Raw genomic sequence first — 11,643 nt, 5'->3', positions numbered from 1 at the left:
ATGGTGAGGTATAAAGGAGGGGAGCAGTATTCACGGGGAATATCTCCTCAGACAGACATACATCTCTTTGGGGAAGCCTTTGATCTAAGCTTCGCGTCCGCCACCGTGAAGTTAGAACGAGCTGCTCGCCCCTTGAGCTTCGCCATCCAACATTCCTTCTTCCAAAGGCATTGTGTCTGGTCCATCTACGGGCCCTTGTTGCTGCCAATTTAGAGGGATGCAGAGACTAATTGAAGACCTCGAGGTGTCTTCTGAGGGGAGAGAGGAACATCTATACAGACAATTTAATGTAATGCTTCAAGAAAGAATTAGTTTTGCATTTCTCAGACGCATTTCCACAAATTATTCTCAATTTCTACCATCATGAAGTCACAACAGGCAACAAGTTATCATAATGGCATAAATGCTGAAGAAAACAAAAATTCAAAACTTGGAACTATAAAATCAGTGAATCTCCTTTTGCTCAGAAAAAGCATATAAGAGTCTTTAAACCTGCATTCCCAGTGAAGTTACTATAGTTATTTGGAGGATGAACAGGTAGATTTGCCCTTTTCTTCAGCAGCTTGAAGTATTATTGCTTAGGCTTAGCTCAACCAAATAATCAATTGAGCAGAAGTCAGAGGTAGAGTTGAATAAGTTCATCGCTCACGACAGACGGTGTCAGAACTCCGAGGTCAGTGAAAAGCAGCGTAAGGTACTGCGGTGGGGTGTAATCCCTTGCGGATTTTTCGATCTCGACACCTGCTGGGATGGGAACACCAAATTCTATCGGGCGCAGAGCAGGTTCTAGGTCCTTCTGATCCAAGGGATATAACCGCGCAAACTGCACATCATCATAACCAAAAAAAAAAGAGTTCAGCAATGTTTTTGTCACCTTGGAAGAACACGATTTCTAATTTAATGTCAAGAAAGGAGGGAAAAGAAACTAATTGGCATCCTTTAAATAATAAAGAAGATTAAATAATATAACCACTTAAGAGTCTTCAAAAGAGTAATTAATGTCACTTGGAAATTAAAAAAAAAAGAAGCATGAGAAATTACTTATTTGCTTTCCAACAAAATGTAAGTCTTTGTATGATCACTAGAACAAACAGACATGGATCCTTCTACCATGTGGTCTGAAATTATAGAAATGAAAATAAAAAGGTCATTTAATTATCATATTAGGTACCACATTGGAGCAACTCCTCTCCTATGTTGGTGGGAACAGAACTTGGTTTATAGTACCCCATATCCCAGTACACCAGTCGGTTTACATAAATATAAATTTCTACTAACTAGAATAAGAGTTTCGTGTAATTTGCAACAGCAGAAGTCAAATGGAGTTACAAAGCCAAAATTTTTTAGCATAAGCTAGTTTGCACTAGGCATGCAATAATCTTTCCTTTTACTCAATTATATTCCTTAAATGCTCTTCACTTGTACTATAAAGTAAAAAAACCTGAAAACATTTTAAGAAATTAACAATCACCAACAACAACAATAATAAAACCGTAAGTCCCAACTATCTGAGGTCAACTATATGGATCTTTTGTCGTCATTGAGATCTGTAAGAAATTAACAACCACCAGACAATAAATCATGAGAATGAAAACAGAGCTATCCAAAAACCATCCTTATAAAGCTAATTACTTGGAGATGAAGAAACATAACATACCCAGTAATCTAGATAAGTGGTCTAACACAGGAGGAAACTTCAAGACTTCACACAACAATTGAAAATTCGATAATATATGAAAGCCACAGAAACAAATTTTCCTATATTCCTGTGTAATACACAGGAAAATGACAACCGCAAGCTAAATCCCAATGATGTCCACTCCATCATGGAGTGGAAGATGAACATTCGTATATCATAAATTCTTCACAAACATCCACAATTATAACCTTTAAGAAAATCCATATTATTTATGTACAACATTTGAAACTGTCCTGGTACCTTGATCATGAAAAGCGTGGGGTATGACTAGAGCTTTTACACATGACACAATTAGGAAAGCACAAGTATGGCTCCAAATTTGACCATCTAGTCCTCAACGTAAGCATCATACATTATAAAATGTTTGGTATCCCATTTCTAACTCCAGAATAGTTCGTTCTGTCTTGCTTATATCCAACATTATAGTGGGAAAACGTACAGTTGTTTGACAAAAGCAATTTAGTATAATCAGGAAACCAAAATATGAAAAAAACCAAGACCTGGTTTCAACTTGAAGTATGCAATTACTGGTCATAAAAAAATTAAAAAGTTGATATAGATGAAAAACAGACCTTGTAACTTTCAGCAGCCACATAAACAGGTTTGTTCATGCTGTGAGCAACTAATGCAGTTTGATATGTTCCCATCATGTTGATAATGCCACCACTTTCAACAACTCCATCAGCCCCAACAAGTACCATGTCAACCTCATCCATTGCATAGGCCACCGCTGAATCAATTAGAAGCTTAACAGGAATTCCTAGTGTTGCAAGTTCTTTCGATAACCTTAATCCTGTTTTATCCGGCCTTCCCTCTGAAACAGAACAAACATGTGAATTTCTTTTGTTGAAGTTAAGGCTTCCAGTGAATAATCATATAGTCAAAATGCTTCTTCGAGATGGACCTGTGCAAAAGACTCTGAAGAGTTTTCTATTTGATGCTGCCAGCTTCAGAACTTCCAAGACTACTCTTGAAAAGCCATGAACTAAAATTGTGCAACCATCAAATATAAAATCTTGACCAAGCATTGCAATCGTCCGGCGTGCCTTGCAAGGTTCATGTCAAATTAAGCTTCAACTGAGCAAGGATTAAAATAGAAGACAACACATAGAAATCATGTACCTTCAAGGAAATCTCTCCAAATTTCTCCCCTCGCTCAATCAACCGAAGCTTTGCAGCATGAAAGTCATCATATTCAAGAGCGGAAGTTCGGGTTACGTACCGCATGAACAGATCACAACCAGCTGATAATGATATAGAAGTTGTGTCCCACGACTGTAAAATAAGCATGTAGTTTGGTAAAATTCAATGTCAAGAGATACTGCAATGAAATCAACAACAATTACAATTTAAATTAGGCAAAGTGAGAAGAAAATTAAGCATTTTGTCGCCAAGTTACTCAGAAAAAAAAAATCTGTGTCCATTGATTTATCATTCTAAAACCATGAGTATTTATATGAACATAAAAATGTCTGCTTCTTGCTCGACATACATGCTCCATATCTGAAAATTTTGGTAATCCTTTTAGGAAGAACAAGCAAAAAAAAAAGCTACGAGAATATCAACCAAAAAAATGGCAAGCTAACTGCTAAAGCAATTTTGGAAGAGTCCACAAAATTATGACAAAAGATGCCACAAGAATAACAAAAAAGAAAAACTGAACCAGGCAAAGTTCAACTCCTACATTCTTAACTTTACCTCCATCAAATCTTAAACTTATTGGATCAGGTATCCAAAATCACTGTCACCATTAATCTCGTACTCAGATTATATGAACATCTATATAATCCTTGGCCATGAATTAGTCTAAACTAAGGTTTTTCCTAGATAAAGAATTTAGTCAACTACAATCTCTAGTAGTAAATACCCTCAATTTATTTTGAGCTAAATCTTGATAGAAAAAATTCTTTGAAGTTTCATGCATATCTCAAATATTATAAAGGACAATATTCTGTAACATCTTAAGTGCCTTATGGTTGGTTGTCATCTGAAGTTCTTCACGTTACATTCCTAACTAGGAACCTTGTTACACATCATAATAATAAACAAAAGAATATATTCGAGAGAGACGGTGGGATGACTTCCTAATCATAGACTTAAGATGACCTAACCCTACACATGAACTACAGTAAATATAAACCTAAATGGAACTTGAGCCTGAGTCAACTGGTACCAAATGCGGTGCATCTACTTGTTCGATAATCTGTTTTCAATATTTTTCATAGCGTCCTGAATAGTGAATACTATATAGATCGGCCATTTATTTACTCTTAAAAATTGTAATTTTACACCTAAAGCAAAATCTAAAGTAGGCCTTTCAATTCCACATAATTGCGTGGAAGTCATGACTAGGCTATCAGAAATTGTTCCAACAGGTACTCATTATACGATTCAAGAATTCCAGACATGCACAATCTAGCAAAAGAAGTACAAAAACGGGTGAATAGGAAGAAAACTTAAAGCAGGACGGCTTATAAGCGAATCATATATCAGCTCTGATCCCACTTCCACATTTACAAGCGAATTATATATCAGCATTAACATATAGAGAACGGTTATCATAATTATCCCAAAACCGGCGAGAGTTCTATGAATCAAATCAACCATCCCGACCAAATTTTGTAGCGAAACTCCAACGATAGTGGCAAGAAACCAAAAAAACGGTTCATAAACTGAAGAGAGGAGCGGATGTGAAACCCGAAAGGTCGAACCTTTAGCGCGTCTGACGCCTTCTTAAGTTCAATCTCGAGCTCCATCATGGTGGTCGCGTCGCTGGAGCGGATACCGGCGACGAGGGCCATGATGGCGGCGACGGCCTCGGCGAGGTCGGGCTTCCTACGCCAGTGGTTGAACTCATCGATGACGCTGAAGGGCTTCGAGGCGGCGGCCGAGGCAGGCGGTCCCTCGGGAGGGTGACCAGCGGCGGCCGCAGCCTGGGCCTGTGACAGCCAGTCGCCGCTGATGATGGCGTGGTGCTCCGCCCGCGTCTGGTAGTAGGCGGAGATCCCGTGATTAGGTTTAGGGTTAGGCTCCATGATGGAGTCGGGAGAGGAGGTCGGAGCGTCTGCGTTTGGTCTCGAAGTTGCTCCTCCGCAACGAAAGAAACGAATCTCCCTTCTTTCTTTCCTCTTTTGATTCGATTCGATGATATATGTATTTTCTATATTTTGTATTTTAAATACAAACAAAATAAATTTAACTGTTATTAAAAATGTATTAATCTAACGTTTTAGATTAACATTAACAACAATGGCATAAATTGAGGATCTTAAATGTCCGAATCGACTATTAGAGAAACAATTGCTTGCATCTAAAAGCTTAAAAGATATTCTTTTAAAAATAATATATAATTACATTTTGATTTAAAGTAACAAATTTACTTTTATAAGGGATATTCTGATCATCTTGAAAAAAAAAGAAGAAGAAATATTCTTATCTAATTGGTTACACTAATCACACCTGAATTGTGAGAAAAAAATTATATGTGATTAGATATTATAATTTTAAGAAAATTATTATGTATTTTAAGTAGTAAATATTCTACTAAAATAGTTTTTATTATTCTATAAATATTATCGATAGTATATCGTTCATAAAAAAAATTAAAAATAATAATTTATTTTTACATGTCGGATGATCCAGGGTGTTAGTCAAAGGACACCAACCGTCACATGTCTCATTGACCAGACACAGGACAAGCAGGAAATCGCCCACCGGCTTTCCCGTTCATGTACCTTGCGGCGGCCGCGACTGCGAGGTCAGACCTTCCCACCTACACCCACATGCTCCGGTTGGGTTACTTCCTCCTTTGCCTACTTATCCACACTATGCCAAGCCTCACGACCCCCATTCGTCTCTTCTTGATTCGTACAAGCTTCTGCCTCCTGTTCCGTCGATCGAAGACGAAGCACGATGTCCGATACGGTGCAGTCGACGGCCGTCGTCGGTGGGCTGTCGCTGGCGACGACCACCGGGTTCATGGTCGCAGCAGTGCTCGTCATCTTCATACTCTTGATCTTTGTGTTCGTTCTGTACCTCAACGCCAAGCGGTGGAACGGCGCCAACCCAGTCTCCGGCCGCGGCCGCGCCCGCCTGGTCTTCGTCGCGGAGCCTGCCGTCGGCCCGCAGCAACGCGGCCTCGATGCGGCCGTCATCGAGGCGCTCCCGTCGGTGTCGTTCCGACCCGAGGACTTCGAGGAGGCCGTGGAGTGCGCCGTCTGCCTCTGCAGGCTGGCGGAAGGCGAGGCCACGCGCCTGCTGCCCAAATGCAACCATGCCTTCCACCGGGAGTGCATCGACATGTGGTTCTACTCCCACTCCACCTGTCCGCTCTGCCGGAGCCCGGTCGTGCTCGACGAGCCCGAGACCGCTGATAACAGCACCGCAGCCGTTGCTTCCGATGCGCGTGCGGGGGGGTCATCGTCTCACTCCCCGGCGAATTTGTCTCGGGCCAGTGTTGGAGGCTCGGGCTCTGCTTCAGTCTCTTCTGCAAGCAGGTTGGAGGGGGCATTGGCGATAGAGATAACAAGGGGAGAAGTGGATGGGTTCCAAGCTCCGAGCAGGCTCCCTGAGGAAGACCTCAGGTCGCCGACGGCAGCAGCGTTGAGATCGCTGCGAAGGCTTCTGAGCTGCGGAAGCAGGATGGCTGGTGATGTCGAGCAGGGATGTCTTCCGGTCCCCAAGCCGCCGCCGAGTTCATGAATGAGCTAAAATGACGCAGATGAAGATTTAGCACATGGAATACAGTAAGATTTGTATAGAAAGGAATTCGTGGAGAAGATGATTATTTCTGATGTGATTTTTGTGTTATTTTGTTGATTTAGCTCAATCACGTTGAGATTTCTGAATTGGAGTTTCCATGCAGCTTAAAATTTCATTGTTCATCGAAACTTACTGTTTACGAACTTTTTTTTACTTTTACTATCTCTTTAAAATATATATATATATATATATATATTCCTTTTACTGTTACAGTTAAAATAATATTTTTTTTCAATTACTATCTTTTCGTTTGTTATCGTATATAATAACCCCTCCATGCTTGTTGTAAGTGTAGTTGAAAATAATATCATTTATTATCGATATGGGTCGTCATTGTCAAGACATTACTCATTGTTGATTATCACCATCAATATGTCGACCCTATAAGCTACCCTTTATCATCGATGTCATCCAACTTCGCTCGTCACGAGAGAGAGAAGAAAATAATTTACATTCATTTAGAAGAAATAGTTTAGAAATATTAAAAAAATTTAAATAAGATTATAAATAGTAATTTCTTTCTTCACATTTAGAATTTAGTTTAGACAGTTTTACATATCTATCCTTGCAAAAACTTAGAAATAGCATATTTGCCCATACAAATTGTAGTATATAACATATATCTCATGGTTAAATAAATTATTATTTATAATTTAATATATATATATATATATATATATATATATATATATATATATATATATATATATATAAAGGACTCTTAGAATTCTTACCATTATTTGGACTTGTAAAGGACATCTAAAGTGGCATACATCAAGTTTTTTTTTTCACTATATTATATATTTATATATATATATCCCATTTGTAGAACATAAATTACTTATGAATATTAAAAAAATATAATCAATTTGGTTAGGATAAATAGGTCGAATGAATTATTTTTGTGATTCAAAACATTGGCAATTGGTGTGTTTTCCCAAAACAACTCACAATATTTTATGTTTTCTCTTTGTAGCTGACAATTTGTTGGTGTAAAAACTCAAAACAAAAAAAAAATCCAACCCAATTAACAAAAATAGAAAGAATAAGATTTGAAAATCATGCCGAATCACATATTAAAGAATGATTTCACTCCTTGAAAATGAGAAATGTCATATGGAAAAGATGATCACTTAATTCCTAACTAAAAACATAGGCAATGCAGAACTCTCATCTACTATTTCTTCAAGTAAAATAAACACAGATGTTACAGAAACCTCAATGTCTCATTATTAAGCAATAACTATTTGTAATTTCTTAGAAAACACTAACACAATTTCCCCTCTGGTTTCAGTCAGATGAATCGAATCCTTGGTCAAGAATGAACTTAATGGTGGGCAGCTGCCTTCCATGCCCATCTTGCAGTGTTCCCTGGGAGGGAATGGACTGTTGCCCACTGAAAGAGAGATCTTTGTCAGTGGGCACCAATTTGGGAGGAGCCTCTTTTGATCTGGACCAGTTCTTGTGCTCTGTGCTTCAACAAGACACTCGAGAGATGTTTCCCTGCTTTGTGCTTGTCTTTTGTTTTTGGTCTTTCTGGAGATGTCTACTTCCACTGGAGATATTTTGCTGCAAGGTTGTGGAGTTCATGAACTTGCCATACACATGGTGCATGGTGAAGTTTCTATCATCAAGAGACTGTAATCTTCTGTACTGCTCGAGTGCCTCTCTCTCTCTCTCTCTGCAACACAGAACAGTCACTGTCAGGAGACAGCAAATTCTTATCTTTCTTTTCCCTGGATATGTCCTCCAGCTCATGTGTTGCAAGTGGACCTACATTCCTCAGCATTCACTTTGGATATATTCCAAGAGTGATATCTTGGAGAGAATGGAACACCTTTTTTAGGTGGGAACAGATTCTGCTTCAGAGTGGACATACATCTTCCATCTTAATCCCCCCATTGGCACAGAAGAATCTGAGAGAGCTTCAGAAACATATGAGAATCTGCACACGAGAACAATGATGTCAGTTGCTCATACACAAGTACAATTGGAATGTATTAGATTTCTAGAAAGAGAAAAAGGAGCAAGAAATTTGGAACACAACATGCTAATTCAGAAAGCTAAGGGTTCAAGAGAAGAGCAATCTGTGATCTAAAGCAGTTTGGATAAGAAAAAGGTGCTTGTTCATTGTCCAGATCAGGCATAAGCATGCATCAGATCTTAAAAGCACAAGTTGGAAAAATGTTTGTGGCCAATTGTGAAAACGCAGCTAATCAAGAATTTGCAATGCCGCTAATCAAGAACTTGTAGCAGACTCGGTTGAGCAAAAAGAATCTGAACAATTGATGTAACCAAATGATACAAGTCTGATAGCTGCTGAACAATGAGTCGAAAATACGAAGACAAGAGCTGAACAATGAGTCGAAAATACGAAGAACACTACGACGAGCGATAAAGAGCAGTTAGACCGCGGCCACAATAGCCTTTACTAAGGGCTGCACCCATAAAGATCCTAGGAATTTCATAGGAAAAAGGAATAAGGAGGTTTGCTACAAACAAAGAAGCAAAGACGACAGTCGTTGTCGATAGAAGAAGCCATCACCAGCCTCCCTCCTACCTGCAGAAGTATCTACAACTGGTGATGAAGATTGGTTGCTCAACGGATGACTACAGAAATTAGGTTCACGCAACATCAGCCATGATAGCGAAAAATCATCAGACAGAAACCATCCGCGGCAACCGATCAACATCAAATCATGTAATATGCTAATGAGAATAAGTGAGCTAACTATGATAGAACTGTTTACATTTGCTAAATGGCGGTTGTCTCAGAATTAACATCAAGCAGCAGTCATCTCTGAAGACCAAACACCTCTCAGATGCAAAACTAAAAGATGGATGCACATTTTCCTAAAGGAGCTGATTTCGCAATGAATGCTTCCAGTTCCTATCCATTATCCAGATCAATTGAAGTACCAGTAATGAGGAAAGAAGGGTCCCTTGCTTACATATCCCTCTCGCCTTCCTATCCGATTGTCAAGTCTCATTCAAGCTACTTATCTCTTTCATTCTTGTTAGCGATTTCGATTAGTTTGATTTATACTATCAAACAGTAGTTCAATGTATTTCCACAACGATAAAAAAATTAGCTACAGAGTTCAGAGTAATTCTATGGCTTTTACATAAACTACATATGCAAGTTAGACCATCAGAACAATTCTCTCCTAGTTCAAAATCAACCTTTAGCATTCCCGGCGACGTGCAATTCGGATTCACCAGAAATCAGAACACGAACAAGTACTAACGTTTGATTCAAACCCAGCAGTATAATTCGGCTTACACACATAAAAAATCTAAGTCTATTTTTGCAGAAGCATATTCCACATCTAAGTTGAAACATGAACTTGATGGTTGTAAGATGCAGTGAAACAAAGACTGCTAGACTTTTGTAGATTTCAGGAGCATTCTGGGCAAGAACAGTGATCAATCAACAATCCACAAAAGCCACAACAGAGCAAGAGAACCAAATTCATCTTCCCAGTGTACAATCGACAAGATTCAATAATATTGCAGAACTAAGATCGATATCGATGCAGGAAGGAACAAATAGAATTAGTGAGCAATAGATAGCGAAGATCTTGTTAGGCAGAAAACCCAAATTTTAAACTTTCAACATGGATTGAAGTAAATAAACAAAACAACATACAAAAGTAAACACGAAAAGAATCCTCAGCTGCAAACACTTAAAATGCACTAAATCCTGTACGAATCTAGTGGAAATTTAGATGCTAAACCTTCAGTTGTTCCAGTGGGGGAAGAACGCTCTTTTTCTGCATCAGGCCGCCTTTCATGAACTCGTCGCTGTTTTAGGACTTGGCGGACGTCTTCCCTGCTCGATATCACATCTTCGAGGACTACAGGAAGCATCAGCCATCCTGCTACCACGGATCAGAAGCCTCCGCAATGACCTCAACGCCGGTGTTGTCGGCGACCTGATCTCTTCATCAGGAGTCCTCTCCACAGGCAATGGCGAGCACGGAGTTTGGAAGCCATCCACCGTTGTCCTCGGCATCTCAGTCACCAATGCGTCCTCTGACCTCACATAAGAAGAGCCAGAAGTGCTTGAGCTCCCTTCCGGTCCGCCGAAACTTCCACTGGCGACCCGACCCTCTGACGTGTAAGACAGCACATTTGCCGCAGAATTCAGCGACGGTTCGACGGAGTGACTATCGCCGGGAACCGATTCAGCGCCGGGAACAGCACTCTCGGGCTTCACGAGCTCCGCCGAGGTCCGGCAGAGCGGGCAGGTGGAGTGGGAGCAGAACCACATGTCGATGCACTCGAGATGGAAGGCGTGGCCGCACTTGGGCAGCAACCGTGCGGCGTCGCCCTCTGACAGCTCGCAGATGCAGACCGCGCACTCCAGGCTCTCCTTCAAGGCCCCGGCGGAGACCACCACCGAAGGAAGCGCCGCGACGGCAGCAGCGTCGAGGCCGCCCGGCCGCGTGGCGGCGAAGGAGGCCAAGCGGGTGCCAGCGGCGACGGGGATGGCGCCCCAGTAGCACTTGGCGCGGAGGTACAGGAAGAAGGCGAGGACAAAGAGAACGAAGAAGGCGACCACCGCTGCGACCATGATCCCGGTGGTCGTCATCGGGGACAACCGTCCAACGCCTCCCGTCGACTGCTCTGTTCCGGACATCCGTCTTGTGACTCTCCTCGTAAGATTCCTGCGCAAATTGTAGTTTCGAAGGAGCTCAGTAATGAAAGAAATGGCAAGTAAAGCAGTCTCTTTTTGAGAGAATCAGCAGAGCAATGGAAGTGTAAGTCCTGCGTGTGTGTCGTCGTCTCATATACTGTCACGAGAGAGAGAGAGAGAGAGAGAGAGAGAGAGAGAGAGATAGAGAGAGAGATTATTTTTCTTAAATTTTCTATAAATGTATCATTCGAATTTTTATAATATTTTTTATCATTAAAATGAAAAACGTGTATATATATCTGTATATTCAACCATAACATAATAAATGATCGCATAAGCCATCAAATTAAATTTAGAAGATAATTACATGGAACAATCTGCTTAAGGTAAATGACCTATGACACATTCTTGCTTAAAGGAAAACTAATGCTCGTATGGGATAATAAGTGTAGAGTTAGAAGAAAGGTATCAAAGACAAGTAATATAAATATCAGTTGGAATAAATATAACTTTAATATTATAACTATAATTAAAACTAATATAG

General features: G+C 40.2%; 3 protein-coding genes across 3 annotated transcripts; 1 reads left to right on the top strand and 2 right to left on the bottom strand.

Moving 5' to 3' along the window:
* Window positions 1–296: 296 nt before the first annotated feature.
* On the bottom strand, window positions 297–4,822 carry LOC103970970 (uncharacterized). The gene is made up of 5 exons (XM_018820407.2): window positions 4,411–4,822; window positions 2,822–2,974; window positions 2,604–2,745; window positions 2,272–2,513; window positions 297–823 (listed from the first exon to the last, which is right to left on the bottom strand). Exons 1-5 carry the CDS (start codon window positions 4,732–4,734, stop codon window positions 617–619), a joined length of 1,068 nt encoding a protein of 355 aa, XP_018675952.2. The 5' UTR covers window positions 4,735–4,822; the 3' UTR covers window positions 297–616.
* A 549-nt stretch (window positions 4,823–5,371) lies between these two features.
* LOC103970771 (RING-H2 finger protein ATL3) lies at window positions 5,372–8,201 on the top strand. The gene is made up of 2 exons (XM_065174032.1): window positions 5,372–6,444; window positions 7,755–8,201. Exon 1 carries the CDS (start codon window positions 5,612–5,614, stop codon window positions 6,398–6,400), a length of 789 nt encoding a protein of 262 aa, XP_065030104.1. The 5' UTR covers window positions 5,372–5,611; the 3' UTR covers window positions 6,401–6,444; window positions 7,755–8,201.
* Window positions 8,202–8,267: 66 nt separating this feature from the next.
* LOC135652794 (RING-H2 finger protein ATL3-like) lies at window positions 8,268–11,266 on the bottom strand. The gene is made up of 2 exons (XM_065174031.1): window positions 10,198–11,266; window positions 8,268–8,405 (listed from the first exon to the last, which is right to left on the bottom strand). Exon 1 carries the CDS (start codon window positions 11,100–11,102, stop codon window positions 10,251–10,253), a length of 852 nt encoding a protein of 283 aa, XP_065030103.1. The 5' UTR covers window positions 11,103–11,266; the 3' UTR covers window positions 8,268–8,405; window positions 10,198–10,250.
* Window positions 11,267–11,643: the final 377 nt, after the last annotated feature.

The sequence above is a fragment of the Musa acuminata genome, chromosome BXJ3-11 (genome assembly GCF_036884655.1).
Source record: "Musa acuminata AAA Group cultivar baxijiao chromosome BXJ3-11, Cavendish_Baxijiao_AAA, whole genome shotgun sequence".
NCBI lineage: Eukaryota > Viridiplantae > Streptophyta > Magnoliopsida > Zingiberales > Musaceae > Musa > Musa acuminata.
Note: the sequence above shows the minus strand (reverse complement) of the source record. Positions and strands in the feature narration are given on the sequence as shown.

Excerpts from the sequence above, each read along its gene's own strand:
- LOC135652794 (XM_065174031.1), bottom strand. The coding sequence starts at position 11,102 with ATGTCCGGAACAGAGCAGTCGACGGGAGGCGTTGGACGGTTGTCCCCG.
- LOC103970771 (XM_065174032.1), top strand. The coding sequence starts at position 5,612 with ATGTCCGATACGGTGCAGTCGACGGCCGTCGTCGGTGGGCTGTCGCTG.
- LOC103970970 (XM_018820407.2), bottom strand. The coding sequence starts at position 4,734 with ATGGAGCCTAACCCTAAACCTAATCACGGGATCTCCGCCTACTACCAG. Across the intron at positions 2,746-2,821 it reads TTGGAGAGATTTCCTTGAAG|GCACGCCGGACGATTGCAAT; the intron begins GTACATGATTTC and ends GAACCTTGCAAG. Across the intron at positions 2,514-2,603 it reads CTTCAGAGTCTTTTGCACAG|AGGGAAGGCCGGATAAAACA; the intron begins GTCCATCTCGAA and ends GTTCTGTTTCAG.